The 25,897-nt window shown below is 43.9% G+C and overlaps 3 protein-coding genes and 1 long non-coding RNA gene across 4 annotated transcripts in view; 2 read left to right on the forward strand and 2 right to left on the reverse strand.

Annotated features, from left to right (window-relative positions):
* The window catches only part of RSU1 (Ras suppressor protein 1), a 246,163-nt gene extending 229,608 nt beyond the window's left edge, over positions 1-16,555 (forward strand). The window contains exon 9 of the mRNA XM_035021558.1: positions 16,445-16,555. Coding sequence (XP_034877449.1) covers position 16,445 — 1 coding nt within the window. The 3' untranslated portion in view covers positions 16,446-16,555. The remainder of the gene's footprint in view (positions 1-16,444) is intronic.
* LOC118021543 lies at positions 7,224-16,446 on the reverse strand. Its single transcript, XR_004682218.1, has 2 exons — positions 15,613-16,446; positions 7,224-7,577 (listed from the first exon to the last, which is right to left on the reverse strand). It is a non-coding gene; the product is annotated as an uncharacterized LOC118021543 (long non-coding RNA).
* A 1,741-nt stretch (positions 16,556-18,296) lies between the features above and the next one.
* On the forward strand, positions 18,297-25,711 carry C1QL3 (complement C1q like 3). The gene is made up of 2 exons (XM_035021559.1): positions 18,297-19,063; positions 24,859-25,711. The coding sequence occupies exons 1-2, from the start codon at positions 18,476-18,478 to the stop codon at positions 25,036-25,038; spliced, it is 768 nt and encodes a 255-aa protein (XP_034877450.1). The 5' UTR covers positions 18,297-18,475; the 3' UTR covers positions 25,039-25,711.
* The window catches only part of PTER (phosphotriesterase related), a 71,906-nt gene continuing 68,330 nt past the window's right edge, over positions 22,322-25,897 (reverse strand). The window contains exon 5 of the mRNA XM_035021553.1: positions 22,322-22,839. Within this exon, the coding sequence (XP_034877444.1) occupies positions 22,809-22,839 (31 nt within the window). The 3' untranslated portion in view covers positions 22,322-22,808. The remainder of the gene's footprint in view (positions 22,840-25,897) is intronic.

The following is a 25,897-nucleotide window of genomic DNA, read 5'->3' on the forward strand; positions in this document are numbered from 1 at the left end:
TTTATGATCCACACCCTTTTACCTCAGTTACTGAAGTGAGCCCTGTTCCTTTCAAAATTACCCTAGTACAGTAGGTACTGCTGTAGTTTCTACTACCATAGACTACTATAAATAGCCTAATTTAATTCCCAGAGTAGATATTGTTGTTACTCTTAAATATTTCACAAATGTACTCATAAACTTACATAGGACAAAGATGACCACTCTTCATCTTCACTTGGTACTAACTAGACTTGATTTCTAGGAAAAGAGTATTTCTGCTTTACCAGCATTCAGCAATTAAACAGATCTCTAGAGAATATAGTTACCTGGTCATACCACCTGGAGAACCAGGTGTCCCTAGAGACTTCCCTGGTTCAAATGGTGAGGAAAAATTCCTATCTGTTCACTTATGGCTGTCCCTTTCACTTGGTTTTTTTCTTTTTTTTTATTTTTTAACATGGGAGAAAATATAAATAGAAAAATTACAAAGTTCAGACGAAAAGGAAACATCAGGGAGTGTGTGACATCTTTCAATCCTGTGGAAGATACAGGCATTAATACAGGCCCTGGGTTGGGATGGTGTGGCCCCCCATTCCCTATGAATTGTTCATAGAAAGTGAAGGACAGCTATGAAGTAAATCTCACCTTTAAGCTCAGGGCAAGGTGGTACCAAGATTTGTAAAGAGAACCTGGAGTAGAACTGGGACAGGAGATAAATATACATGGAACAGCATAAACTCATGTGCTGAGGTCATTTATTCAAACAAGTATGTACTGAACTCCAGACACTATTGCAGGTGCTGGGGATATCATCGCAGTGAGAACAAAGTCCCTGCCCTCACGACGCTTCTATTCTAGTTCAGGGTGTCCCAAAGTGCGACCTACAAAATGCTAGTCTGTGGAGGGTCAGTGGTCAGTAGTAGAAAGGGGGTGCTCTGGTATTAAGTGTTGGAAAATACTTGGTTGAATGAAATCAAGCAGGTTTTCATAAAGCATATCTTCACAGCCGTATTCCTTTGCTTGGGCTGCCCTAACAAAGTGCCACAGGTTTAGGGACCTTCAACAACAGAAATTTATCGTGTCACCGTTCTAGAGGCTGGAAGTCCAAGCTCACGGTATGGGCAGGATTGTTTCTTCTGAGGCCTCTCTCCTTGGCTTGCAGACGGCCGTCTCCTCCCTGTGTCCTCACATGGTCTCCCCTCTGTGTGTGTCCGTATCCTAATCTCCTCTTCTTATAAGGATACTACAGTAGTTACATTGCATTAGCACCCACCCTGATGACCTCATTTTACCTTAACCGCCCCTTTAAAGACTGTCTCCAATACAGTCACCTTCTGAGGCACTAGGGGCTAGAATTTCAACATAGGAATTTGGGGGAAAGAAAAAATTCAACCAAAACAACAGCTTTGTGAAGCTGAGTCTTCCAGAATTGTAAATCAGACCGTGTCCATTCCATTCCCCTGCCTACGTTGAGGCCCCTTGAATGAAAGAGTGAACCCTAAAGTAAACTGTGGACTTTAGTTAATAGTTGGTAGCAAATGCACCACACTAATGCAAAGATGTTAATTATAGGAGAAACTGTATGTGGTGGGGGTGGGGGCTACGGAGGAACTCTGTGCTTTGTGCTCTATGTTTCGGTAAACCGAAAACCGCTCTAGAAAAAAAAAAAAGGCTACTGATTTTTTTTTTTTTAAGGACAAATCCTATATAAACATTAAAATAAAAGACCCCTCAAATGGCTGCACATTACCAGATACTATGAGGAGCTGCCCCCTTTCTGCATCTCTGACCTCCCCTGCCCCTGGCTTCACTCTGTTCCAGCCACAGTGACCTTCCTTATGGTTCTAGAGCATGTCAATCTGGTTCACATTGGAGGGGCTTTTGCTTAGTGTTTCCTCAGCCTGGATTCTTTTTTCCTTCCCTGGTTTTCCGGCTCTCAGTTTACAGGTTACCTCCTCAGGGAAGTCCTTCCTGACTGCTTCACCTATGGGAGCCCACAGAGCACTGTCCCATCCCCCTGCATTTATTTTATCCTTGTTTGTTAGGTTTTATTTCTGTGTCTGTGATCTGTTTGTTCCTTTTCTGCTCCCGGGGTCTTGTTCTCACTGAGTCCTCCCCGAGCACTTATTCCCATTTCCTCCGAGGCCACCTGGCCAAAGCTGCCCTCTGACCTGATCAATTGCAGCAGCCTCCTAACTGGTTATCAATAAGATACAAATGAAGATGAGTGTGATCCTTGAAGATGATTCCAACAATTGGGTCCTTTCCGCCAGATCTGGATTTCATTTCATATGCAAGGATCCCCTCCTCCCTCACCTTTTTCTCTTGAACAGCATAGCTGTAAACACAAGGGGGAAACAAAGAAAAAAGAAAGAACGCCCTTCTTCCCACAAAGATCTTTGTTTAGCATTTAAGATTTCACATCTTGGAACTGTTAGGGTAACCACCTGAGTTAATCTCAGCTGGGATAGTTGAGAAAGGTGATCCTGAAAGCAGCGAGAATTGATGAGGCAATTTAGAAGAAGAGAGATTTAAAAACACTGAGTGTTCCTGGTAGATTTTGGAGTACAGGTGTACTTTCTTCTATTTGGAAAGAATTGCAAAGAAATGCGGTCCAACGAGGTATGTTAGCCAGTGACAGCTCCTCACTTACCCCAAAGTAAATGGGCTTCAGTGGGAGATTTGAAAGGTAGAAATATGGCCAGGGATGTTTATGCCTCTTTTCCTGAAGGGAAAGACCCCTCTTTCTTTCCAAAAACGGTCCCAGGCGTGAATGAGTTCATGGTTTGGGTTTTTTTTTTTATTTGTTTCATTTTCTTTGTGTGTTTTGTTTTGCAAACAACAGAAACAAACTCAAACCAGCTGAAGCAAACAAGGGGGCATTGATGACAGGGGACACAGAGGTGCCATGGAAATGAAGGGCGGAAATGGAAGCTGGCTTTAGGAAGCTCCTGGAAAGCCCTCAGGGCTCCCTGTCGTGGCTTTTCTCTCCGGGACTACACACTCCTTCACTTTCTGTGTGAACTGCCTTTCCTTCTCTGGGCCACAAGAGCACCAGTCACCCTCCTTCTGTCACCTAAGTATACAAAATATAAGTGCTGCAGCCAGCGGAGTCTGTCTTTGAGTCTCAGTCTCAATCCATGTTCCTGGGAGAAGTCATGTTAGTGGCACCATGTCCATCTGTGGCCAAGCGGCGGAGGAGGGAGACTCACAGGACACACTGACTTTCACCTCTGTGTTCTGTACATAGTGGAAGTGAAATGAAAGCTGGGGAAGTGAGAGAAAGAGCGAAGGGGAGTTGCTGGGAGCTGCACTGATGTTCCGCAGAGCCCCGCAGTGTGTGCAGGATCATCATCCATCCATTAACGATTTATGGAGCCACCCCTCCAAAAGCGCAGACTTGCTGCCATTGAAGACAACTCCTGCCCTCTAGAAGCCGGGAAGCGAAAGATGCACATATGGAAATTGTCGGGCAACATGCAAATAGGACATTTGGGGATGAAATATTTACTGGGTACCTGCCATGTACGAGATACTGCGGGTCATTAGGGAGCGAGGGTACTAGTAACTCGCTGCCCCCTCCTTGTCCAAATTCTAAACCCACTGAGAAATAATATAAAGCCAGAAGAGACCCAAGTGCCGCCTTTATTACCAATAAAGGCTGGGTTGGGGGAGGCAGTGTTTTATCGCAGTTAAACGGGCTTTCTTTGCTAAACCACAGAATTAGGCAGAGATGGGTGGAGCCAAGCACATGGCCTGGTATTCCAAACTCCATGTATTAAACACCTACTATACACTAGGCGCTGCTCTAGATACGGAGATATAGCAGTGAACAAAATTAAGTTTCTGCCCTTATGAACTTGACTTTCTAGTGGGGAGAAATCGACGACAACAACAACAACAACAAAAGGTGATGGTGTATACACCTGTGTGGGTCTGCTAGGGCTGTCATTTTGAAGTACCACAGTCCAAGTGGCTTTGAAAACAAGTTAATTGTCTGACAGTTCTAGAGGCTGGAAATCTGAGATCAAGGTGTTGGCAAGGCTGGTTTCTTCTGAGAGCCGTGAGGGTAGGATCGATCCCAGGCTTCTCTCCTGGCCTTGCAGATGGCTGACTTCTCTTTGTGTCTTCACTTGGTCTTTACTCTGTCTTAATCTCTTATAAGGACACCAGTCACATTTGGCTAGGGCCCACCTGAGTGACCTCATTTCAACTGAATCACATCTATAAAGATCCTATCTCCAAATACAGTCATGTTCTGAGGTCCTGAGACTGAGCCCTGGTTAGGACTTCAGCATATGGACTTGGGGTGAGGAGACACACCTAGGCGCCTTATAGCACCATCAGGAAAATCAAAGCAGGGTTAGAGAGTTTTGATGGATAGAACACTGTTTTAGACAGGGAAGACATTAACAAAGATGTAAAATTTGAATACAAGTTTTATTTTAATGAATATTAAGGCCTTTGAAGACATTCCAGGTGGGGTAACAGAGCAAGGGGCTGGGCATGGAGTGTGTATGAGATATGTCAGCGTGAAGTGAGGAAATCTGGGGGGACTCAGGGGAGCTTTTGTAGGAGTACTAGAAATCAGAGTCATCCGCAGGGTGTAGTGAGGTGATAAATTACACTTAGCTTGAGGTTAGGAATTTGGGATTTATCTTGAAACAACTAGGCTGAGAGTCCTTTGAAGATTCCGGGAAACAGTAGGAACAATGAACATGGTCTCTTGGGAAGAAGAATCTAAACTCAGTAAGTAGAATGAATGAGAAGTGGGACCGGCTGGAGGCCGGGGGATCATTTTAAAGGAAGAATCTACTGAGTCAAAATCAGCATTCAAGTTGTGAGTTACATGAAATAAGTCATACTCATTAAACTCCCTGGAAATGGTTACCTGGAGTAGAGTTATGCCCATATCCATAGTTCATCTGCTGCTGCAATTAAAAGGCAGAAAATGCAGTCAAACTTGGATTGGAAATGCTGAGCAGGTCTCCAGGCTCAAGGGATGGCTAGCTCCTGGCCAGGCGAGCAGCTGGGATTTTCATCACGCCTTTGTCTCTCAGCCATGTCCACACCAAGACCATTAGGTACGGGTAGGACTGTGTCCTCCCAAAATTTGTACTTTAAAGTCTAACTCCCAACTACCTCAGAATATGGTGGTCTTTGGAGACAGGGTATTTAAAGAGGTAATTAAGGTAAAATGAGGTCATTGGGGTGGACCCTAAAGCAATATGACTAGTGTCCTTATGAGAAAGAGATTAGGAAACAGACAGGTGCATGAGGGAAGACCATGTGAGGATACAGCAAGAAGACAGCCATCTATCTATAAGCCAAAAAGAGAGGCCTCAGAAGAAACCATCTTGCCAACACGTTCATCTTGGACTTCCAGCCTCCAGAACAGTGAGGCAAAAAATTTCTGTTGTTTAAGCGCCCCAGTCTGTGGTACTTTGCTACAGCAGCCTTATCCATCATTCTGTTCTGATGGCCACTTCTGAGCATGCCTTAGAGTTCCAGAAACCTTCCTTCATCATCTTTTTCTCATGTTTTGCTTACAGCCAATGCTTAGCCTCCTTACTTCACTTTAAGTCCAGTTTCTCCGGTTCTATCCATCAACAGAGGAAAAGGTTCCATCATCCTCATCATGCTGCCTCATCCAATACCTAGCCACTAGTCACCTGTGGTTATTTAAACTTAACTCAATTAAAATAAAATACAATTAAAAATTCAGTTTCTCCAGCACCAGCCACATTTCAAGTGTTCAGTAGCCACATGTAACTAGCGACCACCCTATTAGACAGCACGTAGATAGAACATCTCTTTTATCACAGAATGTTGTACTGGACAGCACTGGTATAGAAGAAAGCTTAACCTTTCCTTAAAGCCCAACCTGTTGTATTTATTAAGGTTCTCTCCAGTGTAAGCAACATAAACCCACTATTGGTAGAATAAGGTTTAAAAAATGGGATAGGAAGGTGGTGGTGGGTCTTACTGGGAAATACCAAATATCCCACAGGACCAGAAGGACAGTTGAAAGAACCAAGAGCAGCTCCAAGGACTTGGACAGTAGGCTTTTGTGGGCCTTTCCTCTACGGAGCTATCAATTTCTACGTTTTTCTATGCTGTATCTCAAGAATCAGGAAAGAGAAGCTGAGTGGCCCATTTTGAGACACGAGTCTACTCGGCCAGATGAAACTGAGAAAGATACGGCAACAGGGCGCTAAAGGACAAAATGGCCACATGACGTCCACCCTGATGTCTTCTCGATGGTACCAAAGAATAAGGAGTCACTGTGAGTGAAGCTACCACCTCGATCAGGGCACTGTTACGGATAAATGAAATATCTCTTTAGTGGTTGATCCAGAACCTTCCACTGCACAGTAAGCCTTGTGTATGCTTCGATCTTTACTTTTTGTAGGATGAAAGCAGCAAGCATGTTGGGTTCCTTTACCTATTTTGACAAATATTTACTGAGGGCTTGCTTGGTGCACAGGTGCTGATATAGATGCTATGGGAGAAATAAAAGGGAATAAGGTATGTTTTGTTAAAAATATATCTCATCCCCCAATAGGAACCTGTTCTATACAAAGCTGAATAATCTGGGAACTGATCAGGAGGCTAGTTTCACTGAATTCTTTGCCCCATCCTTTCCCAACCTTAATAAATATTTTTATTCTTTTGCTGCTTCATCACTATGACAAATTATACAAAATATACAAGAAACCCTCAAACCTACGGCCCTCCCTTCCCAAGCAACCACCTCATTTACTTTAACCAGTTCTGATTGCCAAGATCAACTATAATGACATCTTGCCGAAGCCCACACTTCTGTTAGGAAAATCCTGTAATTTTCCACTTTCATGAATAGTTTACCCAAAAAGAGTTTTCCAACTTGAATCTTGTACATTTTATTTAAGTCAGCGTACATATGCCTCAATCATCCTGTGACACTGAGCTCTATGATTGCAGTTAAATTCCACACAAAGACTTCAAGTCCCTTTAAAATACGCTGTCTACCATAAAGAGGCCACCTCATTTCAGAGAACTCAGTTGAGATTGAACTGTCTCTTACTTTCAATTAAAAAATATTACACAAATGAATCATCAAAATAATTGCAGTTGTGGATAAAAAATTAAATCACTAATGATTCCAAAATTAATAATCAGAAAACAAAGGGAGGAGTATATTGAGTGGATGACAGCAAAAAATGAATCTCCAGGCCAACAAAACAGTGAAGATTTTAATTTGGAGTTGCTCTACTCCCAGCTATCCGTTCGTAGCGCACATCCATCAAGTCCTGATGAATATGAAGGAGCACGGTTTATCATGCCACCAGAGCCCTAAGGACGTCCATGGATTTGGAGTTGGTCAGGGGAAATGGCAGACACCTGTATGGTGATTCTTCAGTGTTCCTCTCTTTCCTCCCTATTGTTTATTTACAATTGCACTGATAATAGCGTAATTGTCATTTCAAAGGGATTCCAGTTCTTTAGATAGGCTCACATTGCTTCAAAATCTGTCCGTGACCATGATGAACCGTAAACGCTGAACTAAAACGTGCTGCCATATTTGAAGCTTGAGTTATTCAGAGAAAGCCGGTCTGTAACACCCTCAAAGAAAGAAAATCAGCAAGTCATTTTCCTCTCTCATTCAGATTCCCCCTTACTAGTTTAAACCACCTATATTTATTCTTCCATTTTTTATCTCCCTGGCTCCGTTCCCTTTTGTGTCATGAAAGAGTATTTATTTCCCCCCTTTGTATTATGTACTGTTTCTCGCTTTGTAAGAGCAGTGTGCCTTTTATCTTTTGCTGATGGGAGACTGTTACCTTTTGAGTGGTTTCTGGTCCTGGGTATGAATTCGCCCCTCATGGGGATGGCATTACCATCCACTGAACCCATTTCAAGTTCATTTGCATTTCACAATACATATTTCTATATCTGCGTGTAGATCTAAGAGGAGCTGAAAACCATTAAAATTCCTACTATTCTGCATGCTCAAAAATCTTCAGAAAATTCATCATCTGTGTCGGGAGTACTGAGGTGCTGTTACCTTGCATACACGCATCTGTATTTTAGAGATTGTGAGTAAATATCCAATGGCTTAGTACAGGCTTCATTAAGGAATTGCTAGGGTTGACATAAATACTCTTATTAATTATAAGTAACCAATTCAACACGAAGGGAGAAAAGTGATTTTTGTATTTGCGGTAAGTAGTTCACGCTTGCAGTTCACAGGGGTGCATAGGGTTGGCAGTCTTTTATATGACTAGTTCCTGGTGTTTATGAATATTGTTATCAGACAGTATATGCAATCATTTTGTTTTCAAAATTGAACACTTAGGTGTGATTTAGTTAACTCCCTATCTGCTCACGGTTGTGTTTTTATAATATAAGTAGTAACGCTTTCATATCTGTAGTAATTCACGGGTCAAAATATTGTAGGCATGCCTTGGGAACAGATCTGCCAAATGGTTTAACCTCTTTTCTTTTTTTCTGTAGCTAGTCACATTTGATCTCCTCAAATTACATACTAAAAAGAAACAGAAATGTGGAATTTATTTGCATTTGTTTTCCCCCGAGCTTCGTCACTCTGATGATAGCATTTACTAGACTTCTGATTTTTATTTGAAAATGAGTCGTCACCCCTTCTGGTTTAAACTGCACCCTCTGCTCTTCCTCCTATTCATTCTGCTCTTGCTAATTGTGTATTTTCTGGGAGTACCGTTTGCTGCTTGTTCAGCATGTCAGCTTTCTTTGAATGAATTTCAAGATGTACTAGGGTTGGTAAGCTGAATTAGATTTGGGCTGCTTCTGTTTCTCACTGGGGAACATTTCTTCATTTTCTGGGAAGCTGTCTTTGACTGTTATTCATGATACAGTTTCATACCTCTCAATAAACGCTTAGAATTTGATAATAAAAAAAATCTCATTCTCCTGAATGTTGAATTGCTTCTCTTAATAAATCATAAAATGAAGATAACCCACGATGTTTCCCTTTTTGCCTTGGCTGTTGGGGAACCCAGAAGTATTCTATTTTCTATATAGCAGTCACCATCCTTGATGAAACACTTCTGTGCAATTCTTTCTCCCTAGTCCCCAGCCTTTCTTTCTGTCACCTTGCTGTAGTTCTCTTGTTTTGATTTTTCAGGAGCTATTTTGTGTTTTTCTTGTTAGAAATGTCAAATACTTCTTTGGAACTCAGTGAAGTTTAAAAGAATTAAAGTGATCATTCTGTATTTTAGAAGAAATATATGGCCTCCATTTCTATTTTTTTTTTTAAGATTTTATTTATTTGACAGAGAGACACAGCAAGAGAGGGAACACAAGCAGGGGGAGTGGGAGAGGGAGAAGCAGGCTTCCCGCTGAGCAGGGAGCCCAATGCGGGGCTCAATCCCAGGACCCTGGGACCGTGACCTGACCTGAAGGCAGACGCTTAACGACTGAGCCACCCAGGCACCCCCATTTCTTGACGGTAGTTAGAGGATAGGCAGAAACCTTCCCATGAATCCTAAAGAAATGAAGGGAAGAACCCCAGAGGAGATCCACTGGGACCTATAGTTTGGGTGCTTCATATGGCCATCCTCTTGGGCCAGAATCCCTGAGGAATTCATGTTCTTTTTCAGTAATCACAGGTGAATTTCTGCTCCCCACCACGGGGAGCATGGTATGAGGCATTTTGAAAATACAGTAAACAAATCTAATCGCTGGTTTCAACTATTAGAACCAGGTCTGCAAGTATCCCTTCTGGGAGATGAACACATATTAGGTATGACATCTAAGGCCCCAGTGCATTTTTTTTTAAAGATTTATTTATTTATTTATTTGTTGGGGGGGGTGGGGGGGGGGAATGAGCAGAGGGTGAGAGAGAGAGAGAGAGAGAGAGAGAGAGAGAAACAGACTCCCCACTGAGCACAGAGCTAGATGCCAGGCTAGATCTCAGGACCCTGAGATCAGGACCTGAGCCGAAATCAAGAGTCAGACCCTTAACTGACTGAGCCACCCAGGTGCCCCAGCCCTAATCCATTTCTAACTCTGATTCTTGTACAGGTTATTTCTCAGCTCTTTTTTCCCTTCTTTTATCAAGATTTGATACTAATTTGGTTCTTAATCTAATATTTTTGGCAGTGGAAGGGTTTTGTGTCTTTTACAGAAGTCTGGTCCTTAGAAATATCTAATTTCCAGTACAGTCTTATTCACTACATCCAGATTTCTTAAATCCTACAAAGTTCTTTTGAAAGCTATGCTGTCCAATCCCAATTTAACAATTCCAATCGACAAACAACCCATTTAACCCCCAGTCAATATGTCTTTAGGGCCTGTGGGTGGGGTAGGGCCTAAAGATGGAAAGTCCTGGCATTCCTCTCAGTCACAAGAGAGGGGACAGTTCTACCCCACCCCCCAACAAAGCAGCAGGAGGGAAGCACAGTGAGAGAAGGACATGCCAAGGCTCTGGAGGCACCAGAGAGGCAGGGGGCAAGTGAGGGGATGCGGGGTGGGAGCCAGTAGGGGGAGGGATGAAGGAGGAGGTGGCCTTGGAGCTGGGGGCAGGGAGTTTGAAAAAGGGATAATACCGGGAGGAGGAAAGAGGAGAGGGAGGAACTTGGTGGCCAGGGTAGAGGAGAAGACAAGGACAAAGTGGGAAATGACAAGACCACTTCCTGCGAGATTAATGACCACTTCTGGTGTGATGAACCAATAACCAGAGAATGGATAACGAGGGGGCCAGGTATGAAAATCAAGGCTGGGAAGGCAAAGAGGCCTTGTGGCAATTTCTGAAGAGCCTGGCACTCTGAGCTTAAGTAGTTGGACTTTCCTGCCATGCGAACGATGAGGAAGTTACTGTTTCCGGGCAGAGTGGGGACGCACTGAGCAGGTGCTGAAGGCAGATCACTGCAGATGCGAGTGTGAGGCTGGCTGGTGATGGGAGAGGCTTCAGGAGGAGGAAATGGACAGCGGAGCCCAGTTCTTGTGGGTTTTAACTCCGTTCAATTGAATTACATTGAACACATTAATGAGAAGATAATAGAAGTGACTTATCCAGAGAATTCATTCTAACTAGTACAGTCAAACACTGGATAAAACATTACATTAGGGGGCGCCTGGGTGGCTCAGTCGGTTAAGTGGCTGCCTTTGGCTCAGGTCATGATCCTGGAGTCCCGGGATCGAGTCCCGCATCGGGCTCCCTGCTCAGCAGGGAGTCTGCTTCTGCCTCTGACCCTCCCCCCTCTCATGTGCTCTCTCTCTCTCGTTCTCTCTGTCTCAAATAAATAAAATCTTTAAAAAAAAAAGGGGGGGGGCGCCTGGGTGGCTCAGTTGGTTAAGCGGCTGCCTTCCGCTCAGGTCATGATCCTGGAGTCCCGGGATTGAGTCCCGCATCGGGCTCCCTGCTCGGCGGGGAGTCTGCTTCTCCCTCTGACCCTCCCCCCTCTCATGTGCTCTCTCTCTCTCAAATAAATAAATAAAATATTAAAAACAAACAAACAAACAAACATTACATTAGGGCCCTCTGAGCTTGTTCTGAATTTCTGAAGGAAAAGTTAATTATGTAGTTTAGACCTAATGCATGATTATATCTGAGAACCACATGCCTAAAATTCCTTTTCATTAGCTCCTTTTTTTCTTTTTTCTATTCAAGGCCTTCTGTAAAAAAAAAAAAAAAAAAAAAGCCCATGCCACCCTCAGCCCTGGGGGAAATGAGCAAAGAGGGCCTTTCAGTGGTCTGTGTAATGCTAGAACAAATGTTCATGTGTACTGGGGTGCTGGAATCATGTTATGGGGCTTTCACTAAGAGAATCCATCGTGGGTAGTCCACTTCTGGCTCTCATTATCCAACTCCTGAGACCTTCTGCCCACCCGCAAAATCAAACCCTGAAGAGTAAATGTAAAGAGATCATCTGTATGTGATGGCAGATATATACACATACATCTATAAATGCATGATGGGAGCTACCGCATAATAGACATGCTCAGGGAAGCCTCAATTTAGCAAACAGTTTTGAACTTTCTTTTGCAAAAGCAGCCATTGGTAATAAAATGAACCGCTTTGCCTCTGCTCCTGCCCCTGTGAAGTTGCTAGCCTGCTGGAATAGTCCAAACAAGACAGCAGCAGACAATAAAAGGCTAAAAGACCCAGAATGATAAGCATCTGTGGAGCAGCTCACGTTCGGAATATTTCCATGTGCTGATGAGTCTTAGAAGCCTGAGTGAAGCCAGATATTGAAGCCAGATACCAATACCTTTGCAGATATTGATGAGTGGGAAGATTGCTCCTTGTATCTTGGACTCTCCGGGCAAAAGAAAAACACACCAAACCCTCATCTACGTACTACGTAGCACCAGCTTTTACTGGCTTTTTCCACTTTCCAGAGCCAAAGATAAAGTAATTAATAAAGTTATGAATTGGTACAGGGCGCCTGGGAGGCTCAGCCAGTTAAGCAACCGACTCTTGATTTTGGCTCAGGTCATGATCTTGGGGTCCTGAGATTGAGCCCCACATTGGGCTCCACGCTCATGGGGGGAGTCTGCTTGTCATTCTCTCCCTTTCCCTCTGCCCCTCCCCACACATGCTCACTCACTGTCTCTATCTCTCAAGTAAATAAATCTTTAAAAAAATAAATTATGAATGGTTACAACTACTTTCAGTTGGAAACACTGAAATATACAACTACTTATATTCAACATACAACTCCCTCATTTTTTTCCCCTCCAGCTTATTACAGATCTAAACTACCTCGGCAATTTATTTTTAGGATTATGGTTTCAAATTGTACCTATTTTTATACGGTTTAAGACTTTTCCCAAGAGGTTGCCTGAATTAGGGAAAAGCTGTTATGTCTATTCACATACAAATACCCAAGGAATGCAGTATTTATTCACAGGACAGATTGTTCATATTAAAGGTGAGTTGCTCTGGGGTCACACTCATGTAGGAGTGGGGCCAATGCACCTTCCCTTGATATTCATATCAACTCCAGCCCACTTTCTCTCAGAGCCAGATTGTGGGATATTCTAGAAGATCAGCTGCTCTTGGCAAGATCTGGCTCTGTCGGTTGTTCTCTGTAAGTCCTCTCAGGATTCATGATGCTTTAGAATTTTAAAACAAAACAAAAGAAACAAAACAATAAGACTACACCAGTTTTTACCGCTGCCTGCCTGGTCGGTCTGTGTGCTGCATAGCTGTGTTCCTATGATGTATTTTCTGCCTGAAATTCCCTATGGTCTAATGGCAGCTGTGTTTAGTTTCTTGAATTCACCCATCTTCCTTGTATGGCTGAGGTATCATGACCGTCCCTTGGGAAGACTGGCTGACCCCCTTAGACTTCGTTCTTGGTAACTTTTCCTTCAGTTCTACATCAAATAGGGTCTTAGGGACTGAACATTCCACCCATGGAAAGCAAGTATAAAATATCATATCCATCCTAGAGATTCCATCCTTGTCTTGATTGATATGGCAAGAATTTGAGACCAACTTAAAGCCATACGTTGTAACCAAGCCTTAGGTAAAGTGCTGATTACCATCTCTCCTTCTGGCTATTCAATAATTTTCTGACAATAGACTTGCCAAGCTAACTTTCCAACTCACTATCTTCCATGGAGTTTTTCGTTGAAAATTCCCTACTGTATGTGGTTATGACTTAGGTGTCCTTCAGAGTGATTGCTCTTCTGGCTAACTCAAAGCAGCCCTCTCTTGTATGTTCACTTTTTCTTGAGGATCATCATCCACAGGAATAGTTCCTGAGTAACTATCAATGATTTTTAAATACACTTGCAACTTGTTGACTTGGGGAACTTCCCAGAGCAGGGGAAAACACGTTTTAATGCTTCCTACTAGGTTGTAAATCCAAAATCTTGGTCTGTCAAACTGCAGTGAATTAAAATTATCTTGCTATAAAACTTTTTTTTTTTCTCTTACTTTGGAGAAGGGTGAAGTGATCCTTGTGTTAGTTTTGTCTTACTTTGTTTTATATTATACAATAGTACACACAGGCAACTCTCCTGGAGAACTTGGGTGTTCTAATTTTGTCTAAATCTATGACATTTAGTATCAATTTGATGTCATTTGTCTTAAGTCTGACCCTTTAGCTTCCTTTACTACTACTAAGCCTGTGTTCGACCATCCAGCCCATATGCCCACGCACTACTCAGCAGTCCTACAACAAATGAACATGGAAATTGACATTTATTGGGCTCTGGTTTTGAGTTGGGTATCATTATAATTGTATGCATTAACTCACTCAGTCTTCACAACATTAGTGTTAGGTATTCGTGTTATTCCCGTTTTAGAGAAAAGGGAATTAAGCCTCAGGGAGGTTAAGTAACTTTCATAGCAACTAAATGAGGAAACCAGGATCCAAATTAAGACCCATCTGATTCCAAAGCCATAAGGATATACTACTTCCCTACATTACTCCAGGGAGACCCTTTCTGGCTAGAAATCTATAACTCTTCAGTCAAAGGTGTGTATGTTCTGAAATATAATTTAGAGATCCAGGAACCAAAAGTAAATAGCTGATCCCAGTCTGATTTTTTTTTTTTTTTTACTCTTTTTATCTCTATTTCTGTAGATAGTCCTTGGGTCTGTTAACTCATGTTATTTTCCTCTTATAAATGCTATTTCTGGTTAAGTACTGCTGGATTTGGAAATCATTCTCATGACTAAAGATTTGTTTGCCTAGTAAGAGCCCAGTGTAAGGCTGTGCTGTCAGTGGGTGCTCAATAAAGATTAATGGATGGCGGTGCGGGTCTGCGTGGGAGTCGTGTGGCTTCGGATCTGCACGGTTCTCCGAAAGAGACAGAAATGAGGCAGGGAGATAAAAATTACTGGGTCATAATCCAACCCAGATCCCGGGTTTCTGTATTGGACTTTATGATCTGAATGGTCACGAAGGCCCAGGTGCCGAAGGAAATGGGAACATAGAGCCTTGTGTTTTCTCGAGACACGATTGGGAAAATTAGATCCCAGGGCTTGCTTCCAAGATTAATATCAACTTTGAGAGAAAACTTGCTTCTCTGATGAGGGCTGAAGAGAATCAAATATTTTTTTTTAATTGACACATTTTCTATTATTATATACATATAGAGATGATGAGTAATATGCCATATCAGATGGCTTATTCAAACTGTCAGAATAAGGGCTGAAGCGTGAGTAACTTTCCAGAGAACCTTCTGAGAAATTCAAGCAGTGGAAAGTGGCAGCCACCAGCCGTTAGTTCATCTACTACCCAGTCATCCCTGAACAACAACAAAAATTTCTCCCAAAGCACGTGGTGGGACACCTTTAGAGAAAAGGGAGATCGATAATGTAAACTGACTTCACTCAACAGCCAACTGTCCATGCGCCACCCGGGTTTATGCACTCAGTGGAAAAACGGGTCAGCCATGTGACCTGGGAAATGTTGCCTGCATCGTGCATGATGCCGACAGAGCACTTTTCCAAATCTCAGCAGACCTTTAAGATGTTGGTGCCCTCGCTTGCAAAACCAAGCTGTGCTTTGGCATTAGAGATGGTGGAAAGAGAAACGCCTCCATTACTAGGGCCGGTCCCAGAGCTCTGAGATTGCAGTGTAGAGGAGAGAGTAACAGGACACACACTGGGCGGCCTTTCTCCTGCTCAGAGCTGTGTCTCACACTTACCGTCCGCGAAAGTGAGCAGGTACGGAAGAGCTTCTAGCATTCATTCCGGCTCTACCATTTCATGGTATCCTCACTGGCTTCCTCTGTTAAGATGAGCAGTCTTCAATGGAAGTATATCTTGAGGTTTTCAATGAGAATTTATTTAGTCAACTCTACCTTTTAAAAATGCCCCTTTTATCCCCCACTGGACTCTCTTTAGCAATGAGGAAGTCTTATGAATTTTGATAACTTGGTGCATTGGAAAAGAGTTTGATTAATACATTAACATTCACGGCTGTTCCCATCCTTTACTATTTTGTCCCCCAAAAGAAAGGTGACTTTGGAGAAGCAACCCACATGGTGTGTTAGGAAAATAGGTATTGTGGCCGGGGGAGAACTTTCTATGTGTCTGCCGCTCAAACAGAGGCAAATAAGGTACCTCCTGTGAACCAAGACATAGACACACATTTCTGAAACCACTACCCTAAAAGGTAAAGGTTTGAGGAGTGGGGAGGATTCTCGTCCAGTTGCAGCCAGAGGGAGAGAAAATACGGAGACCTGGGCCTCACTCTTGCTTCTACCTGGAAAGACCTAAAAGAACTGCTGACATTTCTCTTAAACGAATCAGTAAATCTTGGTTTTCTTCTGCCAGCTCATTTGACCTTATTTCGTTTTGAAACAGAGAAGGAAAGAAAGAACTAAATTGGCATGGCCTGGAAGTTAGGCAGAATGAACAGACAAGGAAATGCTTGTGCTGTGGAGGCCCCACACAGGATCCCAGGCCTCCGATCGTCACCCTGGGATGTTATTGTTTGCTTGCTGTAGTCTTATTTGTTCTTGCTTCTCATTTCAGATTCTCACCCTGATGTAATAAGTCACCATCTTCCCAGCCATCATCCCCGTATTGACAAGCAAATGTCATCCGCGTTTGATTGACATCCATTGCTCCTGAATGCAAAAGTATGATTTACAAATCAATTCCACTTGTTTATTTAAAGCTGTTCTTGTGTGTCTTATGTATTTGTTAGTGAGATAACTTGCCTAATATCTACTCTGGGTTTTTTTACATTAATATTACCAAACCAGGCTTCTCCTTCTCCTGCTCTCCCACTGCAAATGGGGCTCTTCTTTCTCATGGTTTTTTTTTTCCCTTTTTGCCCCATGCTTCAATGTACATGCGGGAAATGTGCTGTGAAGCCTAGAGGACACTTTGCATATCTTAGGAAAAGATCTTGCCCCAGTACTTTTGTAAAGGCTTCTTGGTTTGTCTTAAGACTTTTAAAGACATTTTAACAAGTGATTATTTCTCATTCATGTAGTGCAAGTAAATGCAACTTCGGGTCCAATGGCACTAACTCCAGATAGATAGCTAGAACAGTAATCCTGTAAGTAGAGGACGGAGTATATACTCACCATCTGCAGCATTTGTTAAAAGAACCCGCCCCCCCCCCCATTATGTGGTGGGCCTGTTCATTCATAATCATTCAAAATGTCCTTTGGCTTTTCAATGCACCTTACTGTTCTCTGGGTAACATCTTCATTTTAGAAGGCTGGCTAGGAAAACCATAAGGTTAAAAAAAAACCCATCTGGAAAATTCTAAAGGGCCCTTCTGATGTTAAAAGTGGCATTTCGAAAAACACCTGAAGCACCGGTTGATTGTGGGTGAGCCAGCAGAGAAATACTGTCGGCAGAGCCACCCTCTTTTCAACCTTCACCTCCACCCTCCAACTGGCGCTGCCGGCCCTGGGGAAATAGAGGGCTTAGGTGTGACCTTGGAGTGCCCAAGGCTGTTGCACATCTGTCTCCCTCCCCCCAGGTATGTCCAGCGAGACCGCTGCCATCACCTGGGTTCAGCAAGGGAGTATTCACGATCTCACTGTTCATCCATGTGCAGAGGGGAAAAAAAAAAAAGAGAGGCTGGGGGAAAAAAAAATCCCACATTGTCAGAGTAATGCCAAACTCTCTCTGAGTGGGATGAGCAGAGCAGATGCTACAGTGAGATGCCAAAGCGGCTCCCCTTCCTCTGTGCCTTGGGTGCCTATAAATTGCTCCGGCGCGCGTTTGTCAGCCTCCTCTTCTCCTGGCAGGTGGTACCCAGGCAGAATTCTGCGTTCAGTGTCTCTCTCGCTCCGCTCCCGGCCGCGAGGCGCTCGCCGCTGCTCACTAGCTCCTCCGCTCCAGCCCGGAGCCTCGCCGAGCTGACCGTGCCCGCCGCCGCGGCTCCGCGCATCCGGGGGGCGGCTGGCCCGAGCTCGCGCGGCCAGCGCAGGTCGTTGGGGGTGCGCGTCTATTAGAGTTGTGGTGGTGGCAAAGGAGGGGGAGAAAGGCAGTGGAAGGGCGAACGGAGCAAGCGAAAGAAGAAAAGAAGGAGGCAGAAAAAGGCAACTTCAGACGGAAAGTTGGTGCGAACTGGCGCAGTCGGCAAAAACGGAAAAGTCGATCGCAGGCAGCGGCTGCATAAAAGTGTGAGCTGCCCGGGCCAGCACGAGAGGCGGCGGTAGGCTCTGCCCTCCGGGTGGCCGCGCCGGCGCCGGCGGCAGCCACAGGTGCGAAGGGGCTCGCGGGAGGCGAGAGGGCGCCCTGCGCACCCCTCCCCCAGCCCCCACCCCCAGCCCGGGACTTCAGCTCAAGTCACTTGGCGTCCGAGCTCCCTCCCCAGCCGCAGCTTCAGCAGGGGGAGCAGGAGCGGGAGCCGGCGGGGAGCGGTCGGCGCGCGCCCGCCCAGGGGAGTTGGGGTTCGCAGGGGGTTGTTTTCGGCTCTGAGGAGGTCCCCGCCCAACCTTCAAAATTTTGTCCAAAAGCAGACAAGAGGATCGCCCCGCGCTGAGCCGGCTGGTGGGCAGCAGGAGGCGCCTGATCGCCGCCGGGGCGCTGGGGGTGGTGATGGTGCTGCTGCTGGTCATCCTCATCCCGGTGCTGGTGAGCTCGGCCGGCACGTCGGCGCACTACGAGATGCTGGGCACCTGCCGCATGGTCTGCGACCCCTATGGGGGCACGAAGGCGCCCAGCACCGCCGCCACGCCCGACCGCGGCCTCATGCAGTCCCTGCCCACCTTCATCCAGGGCCCCAAAGGCGAGGCCGGCAGGCCGGGGAAGGCGGGCCCGCGTGGGCCCCCCGGTGAGCCCGGGCCGCCGGGTCCCGTGGGCCCTCCGGGCGAGAAGGGCGAGCCCGGCCGCCAAGGCCTGCCGGGCCCGCCCGGGGCGCCCGGCCTGAACGCGGCCGGGGCCATCAGTGCCGCCACTTACAGCACGGTGCCCAAGATCGCCTTCTACGCCGGCCTCAAGCGGCAGCACGAAGGCTACGAGGTGCTCAAGTTCGACGACGTGGTTACCAACCTCGGTAACCACTACGATCCCACCACGGGCAAGTTCACCTGCTCTATCCCGGGCATCTACTTCTTCACCTACCACGTCCTGATGCGCGGAGGAGACGGCACCAGCATGTGGGCTGATCTCTGCAAAAACAACCAGGTGAGTGCCGGCAGGCTGCGGGGTGGGCGGGGAGGGAGCGCGGGAAGGTGCAGGCAAGAGGGAGGAGACCCCGGAAATGGGGGTGGGAGCCCGCGGAGGAAGGGCAAGGCAGCCAGGCTCCCGGGAGCGGAGCTGAGGGGAGGCTGTTACTCCCTGGGGAGGCGGGGGTCCTGAGCCAAAGCGGGTGCCCGGAGGCCTGGAGAGGGCGGTTCCCAAGCTAGGACCTGCACTCAGAGCGCGCGAGTGTGAGCGCGACCCTCGAAGGTAGGGAAGCCGGGAGCTCGGTCCCCTGGACAGCTTGTGCACCAGAGAGTCCGGAGCAGGAGGCGACCCCCGGCTGTGGGATCCTCAGCGGCGTGGGGTCGCTCTCAGGCTTTGCCTGGAATAGGAGGGCTGGGGCAGCCCCGAAATGGGCGTGCCAGGGTGACAAACTCGGGGGAGAAAGGGGCCCGCGGGAGAAAGAAGGGACCCGAAGGAGCGAGTCCAAGTGTGGCGCGTCCAGGGCCGAAGAGGGACCGGGGACTCGCGGTCGCAAGGCCCCTGCGGCGTCCCAGACCCGGGAAACAAGCACACCGTCAAATTCAAGGCACAGACCCCGCTTCAGATTTCAGCCCAAGGAGAAGAAGGGGGGAAAGTAATGAGTGCTGATAACAAAAGAGAAAGTTGAGACTCATGGGTGTACTCAGCAAAACACGCACCCAAACACAGAACCCAGACTCCACTGGCTGGAGTAGGAGGCCGCACAGGCAGGTGGCTAGGAGGGCGAGAGGCCGAGTCGGCCCCTGGGCCGCCTGCGTGAGGGTCTTTCCAACCCTGCCTTCTCACAAGGCAGTTGTCTTGGCCTTGACTGCACTAGCCTCAGATTAGCCATGACCCCTTGGACTTGCTCTCCTGGGCTGGTCAGTTCCGCCACCAGGGCCACGGGTCTGCAGTTTTATGCTGGGGCCACTTTACCGTTTGCTTGAGAAACTCTCACGGTCACTGCAAGACCAAAGTGTGTCTGATCTCTTAGAAGACGAAAATAATATTTGTAACTACCGGAAAGTGTCATCGGACCTGAGGCTCGCGCTGAATCAGCAGCGGCGCTCTGGGCGAGGCCTTGCGACCCGCAGCCTGCAGTCTGGGCTGAGTTCTCTGGCTTTAATTTTGCCTATTGGGTGGCACGGGGAATGGCCAACTTAGATTTAACAAGGGCCACTCAGCTCAGGTCACCCGCCTCTTGAATTCAGACCTTCTCAGTTACAGCCCAGGTTTCTATTAAGCAGCATTAAGGCAGGATTTCTTCCAAAGACCCAATTCAGTATCAGTTTTTTTGTTTTTGTTTTTGTTTTCCAAAAAGTGAAAGACAAATATTCTAAATGTATAAGAAAGAAAGGACAAAAAAAATCCTGTCCCTCCCCCCTCCTCCCACCCCTCATTTCTAAAGGAATTTAGAAGTAAATAGCTCAAGAACCCCACAGTACAGGTAGAACCAAAGGGAAAAAAAAAAAAAGTGGGGGGGGGAATGGCCACCAGGAGGCACTGACAGGGTTGTTTATGATAGTTATTATGCACAAAAATAATATTAAGATAAAGAAAAATTATTTACAGAGCAGTGAGATAGTTATAGGCGAATGGCTAAAAAGGGCATGACTCACTGTACCAAGATAGAGCTATCGTATCACCTTTACAAAACGGTTTATGAAAAGCCCCTTAGCAGACAGCTATGAGGCCACCCATTTATTTACAAATTGGCTCTCTTCTGACTCAAAGGTTAGGTCTGGAAAATACTGTCAGGCTGAAGGATTGTTTTTAGAGGTATTCATTAAGATGGAATAATATTCAAGTTTTATCAGCCACTGAATAAAAACACATCTTTAAATATCTGGAAATTTCAATTGCATGAAAAATCAGGGAATGAAACATAAAAATTAGTTTAAAGATTGCTATCTCAACTGCTGAGCCCAGGTATATCGAACTGATTCCAAGAAAACCATTTTATATACATGTTCTAGGTGCATTTTGTTTTTAAAATTATTTCATTGTTTGGAGAGTAGAATGCTCCTTTGTATCATCCTAGCATGCACATTCTCTGAGGATCAGGAAAAAAAAATAAGGCAAACCAGCTGACCTTATCATGTATAAAGCTCTCCACTGGCATTATTGAGCTGTTACTTCTTCAAAAGGTGTGCAACAAGTAATTCAGAAAAATATATGTAGCAGCAAACAATATATTTTCAACTTCAGCATGGACTATTTTGGAAAATTGTTATTAAAATATTACTGTGAAGGAATTTTATCCTTAGAATAGAATTATTTTGTAAAGTCTGATCTGTAGACAGCTGCAAATGAGAAATATTTTATAAAGTTTATTTTATTAATATTAAATAAATAGTTTATCAGTGATTTTCAGTTATGTTCTTCTCTGATCACTTCTTAGAATGGCAGTTTCCCCCCCCTGAGCAGACCTAATTTCTTTTCATAAAACAGAAACTCAGAGATCCATGGTCAGTGTAATGTTCTATGAATTAAGAGGTTTTGAGAAGCACAAAAATTAAACTAAAAATGCAGTTCACTCTAGGATAGAGGAATGCCTCTGGACCGTAACCATATGAGAACCATTTTATTTATGCTTTGTGTTGAATGCAGGATCACAGATGGAAACATCAAAGGCCAGTAAATTAACCTGATGCACCACTTAACCTTTTGTTTATGATTCCACAGAAGTACAATGAAAATGAAATTATGAGAGCATCAGTAGCAATTAATTAAATTAGCAAATGTTACCATAAATATTGTCTCTAATGATAAACCCTCCTTAATAAGATAATGCTAAAGCCACATGAGCTCCTATGTTCTCACAAACATGCCACTAAAAGGATCACAGTTCTCATATTCCCCATGAAACCATCAACACAAATTTAATCATACCATTTGTTGAGAGCCCATGACAGTGCATATGAAAGGTAAAAGTTGGACTCGGATGGCTTTACAGAGAGACAGGAAATATAATTTTAATGTGCTCGTATGCCTTTAGCAGAAAACCTGAATTCAAAAATTGCTATGTGAATACAGTCACTGTAATACCACTATAATAAGCCACTATAATAAAAGCTAAAAGTGGCTTGAGATTAGAACTATAAAATAATTAAAGACCCGGTTTTTTTCTAAGAATGCATTAATTAATTATAGTAGCATCAATGAACATGAGATATGCTGGAAACAACAGTTTGTGGGTTGATATTCATTCATTAGCAAGATTAACGAAATGTCAAATTAATATTATCTTTTTAAAAGCGATGAAACACGCACTACAGATCAAGCAGGATCTAAATAGTTAACTTATAATATGAAAAGATAGTAGAGTACACTTAGGCAGAAATGGGGATATCGGGCTAAGGAAAGGATGCATCATAGTCCCAGAGAAAATGCTGAAATCGGTGTACATTTAGGAACCTGAAAATAGTCTCCAAGGTGGATGCATTACCTTCCTCAGTAGTTTGATGGCTTAAAGGGAGAATTGTTGGAAGTCACCAAGCTGATTACTAGAGCCTGAAATTTCAAGTTCCATTATTCCTTTAGAGTAGGATCAGGTGAGCAGGCATGCTAAAATCATGCAAAGTACACTGGAGTATGGCAGTTATTTAATTGGGAAAGTCTCGTAGTACAGTATAGGTTAAAATCTTAAGAGAATAACTTTCATTAAAAAGCAATCAGACAACAAAGGAAGTGAAAAACCATAAGGGTAGCCTTCTGTGGGATCACACTAATGCATTTGCAGGTTTTTCTGGCCGTACCTACAGAATAAAAATGGTCACATTTACATGATTTTCTGCTTATACCCTGTAGAATAAAAACTGCATTATATATATATATATATTTAAGACTATTGTCTCTAAATCAAGGGATTTTAATGAGTACTGGTTCCCAAATGCCTTTATATAGAAAACAGTGTTACAGCACAATACCCATAGAGCATATATTAAACACCTAAAGCACTAAATAAAATGTGTCTGCTTATTAATAATAGCTGAAAAGCATATTTATGCATTGCTAATTAATTAATATATTACTGACATAGCTAATTACTAATTTGTATTCTAATTTTTCTCACCCATTAAAAGTCCACGTGTTTAAAAAAAAAAAGATGAGGTTGTAACAACGCTATCCTCCTTGTAGATTTTTTTTCCCAGGGAATTAATGACTAGATGAAATTAATGAATCAAAGCACTCAACTCCTACAAACTTATGATTAATTTCTAGGAAATATTATATCATTAAATTGTATTATTACTTAATGGTCCAAACAGATCACCTCATTGAACTGGTGTATACATTTGAGTCAGGGTTTCGGAGCCTAATTGCATGGTACATTGCATTCACTGTATTAATTCTAAATCCTTTAAGCCCCTTTCTCCTTTTGCTATACGATATCCAGAAAGAAAATCTTACAATACTACTCAAATTACTTTACAAGTTCAGCAGTGTCAAAGAGCCTTCTCCTTTTTTAACATTTCAGCATTAATGTGAGAGCATACCACATGAAAATTTAATTTGAAAACCTATCATTTAAGTTTTGAAAGAAATGCATGGAAATTCTTGACTTATGTCTCATTTCCCTCATTTTGCCAAGTGATAAAATCCAGCATATTGTACCCCAAGCCATGCATTATTACATAATGCAGGTTTACAAAATCACTAAATCACTTGCTATGTTATTTGGGGAAATACCGATATAGTGGAATAGGAACAAGCCACAGAGTAGAAGGTGTTTTACTGAGATAAATCAAATACAAGTGTGCCTACTGAAATTTTTTTTCCAAGGCAGAATCAAAATATAGCTAAATGAATCTGAAGCCTAATTTGAGTTGAGGATGTGACAGAATGTCCATATTACTTGAAATGATAGGTAAATTGACTGTTTGCAAATGTCTGTCAACCCACTAATGAGATCACAGGCTCAACACAAGTGGATTATAGGCAACTTCCATCCTCAAAGCAAACCACACATTTTCAGAATCACCTAAAGGGAAAAGGGTATTCAATCACATCATTAAAAAATTTTAGAAATTTTAGAGGCCTCAAAGCTTAGTTCCTACTATAACTTTTAGACATGTCAAAATTAAATAATTTATTTAAGTGTACACATCACAGGTAAGTAATAAAAAGGCACAAATAACAAAATGAGCCCTGCAAACTTAGGTGACATTTTAAGCGGGGGTTTCTGGCAAAAAAAAAAAAAAAAAAAAAGGCTTTACCTGGATTAGATTTTGAAAGCCCCAAATCAAAAGGCATTCTTCTTTTTCTTTTTCTCCCTATATAGTAGAGCCGGAGTCGTGTTATTTCTCTGAGTCTCGACTGCCAAGGATCTCCATTTTCTAATAAGCGTGGGGACCAGCTGAAGTTCGGATTGAACCCCTGTCCTCGTAAACAGCTGCTTAGAATATTGCTAATTGGCTTAAATTGAAATGCACAAAAAGTGCCCTTATTTCCATTTCAGGAAGTGATCGGGCCTAGAGAGTCAAGGAATGAGAAGAAGTGCTGATTTAGGAAGGGGAGAGCGTGGTGCGCGCTGTTTACCGCACACAGTAGGAGAAGGCTGCTGGACCCACCCTCGCCATAGCACCTTGCAATCTTTCTGCTCCTCCTTTCCAGCAACGCGGTTGGGACTCTTAGAAAGATACCCTCCCGGGGCTCCAACGCCCATGCCGAGTTCTGTGCCACGGCCCAGGGCGGCTTCTGATGCTGTGTGAATGGCAGCAAGGACAACCCGGGAGTTGCTCCTACAGGGCCTAATTCTTGTTTGTTTCACACAGGTGCGAGCCAGCGCCATCGCCCAGGACGCTGATCAGAATTACGACTACGCCAGCAACAGCGTTGTTCTTCATTTGGAGCCGGGAGACGAAGTGTACATCAAATTAGATGGCGGGAAAGCCCACGGAGGGAATAACAACAAATACAGCACGTTTTCTGGATTTATTATTTACGCTGACTGATAACGCAGAAACTCAGCTTATTATTCTGAGTTTGGACACTGGATTCGGATGGCTAACGTCAGTGACTCAAGGATCCCAGGGGATGCCGGTTGCGGGGCACCTCGATTGTGTATATGTGGGGAATTCAAATGCTACCTGACTCACATCTGTATACTCAGAAACATTATGTAAAAAAAAAAAAAAAAAAAAATTAAAAGCAAGATAAGCAGATGTGTTATTCACTACCACCAAAGCAAATACTCCTCCTTATCGTTAGTGTCCATGTGAATGAAGTCCTATATAGATCACAAATTTTTATAGAAAAATCTAAGACACTGAATTATTTCTCCAGTATATATGATACTTTGGTGTACTGTGATCTTGCTGCTTTTATCCATATGTCAGCTTTGGTTCTTGTGAGTTCACCTGCTTATTATGATACTTGGAGTCCATTCATAGTGTGGGGAGGATGATTTTACCCTGCAGGAGAAGGTCTGATTGAAATAATGCTGCTTGTCCCCAAAGAAATTGTTTGCCTTGTACTTTTGTTAACTTTAGAGCTAGTCCTGGGAATGATTCAACTTCAAGCCTTAACCTGGAATTTTCTGGATTTGAGGGAATTCCCAAGCCTATGATCATTTTCACATTTTCTTTTTCTTACGAGTTTTCTTTTCTCTCTTTTCTGGTGATAGTCTTTTAAAAGTAGAGATCGAAATTGTATCATAGGATTACCCTCTAAGTGTGAAAATGTGTAATTATGTATGGTATTTAGAAAACCCCCGTGTGTCCATTTTGTCAATAGAATGTATTTAGATTTACTTAGAAAGTCAGAGAAATTTATTCTTTGGTGTTAAATCAGACTGAGGCTTTTGCCTTCTTT

This window comes from Mirounga leonina, unplaced genomic scaffold (genome assembly GCF_011800145.1).
Source record: "Mirounga leonina isolate KUSES-001 unplaced genomic scaffold, KU_Mleo_1.0 Mir_175, whole genome shotgun sequence".
Classification (NCBI taxonomy): domain Eukaryota; kingdom Metazoa; phylum Chordata; class Mammalia; order Carnivora; family Phocidae; genus Mirounga; species Mirounga leonina.

Bases quoted from the DNA above. Each gene is read 5' to 3' on its own strand.
- C1QL3 (XM_035021559.1), top strand. From the start codon at position 18,476: ATGGTGCTGCTGCTGGTCATCCTCATCCCGGTGCTGGTGAGCTCGGCC. The intron at 19,064-24,858 runs GTGAGTGCCGGC...TGTTTCACACAG, and splicing joins ATCTCTGCAAAAACAACCAG to GTGCGAGCCAGCGCCATCGC.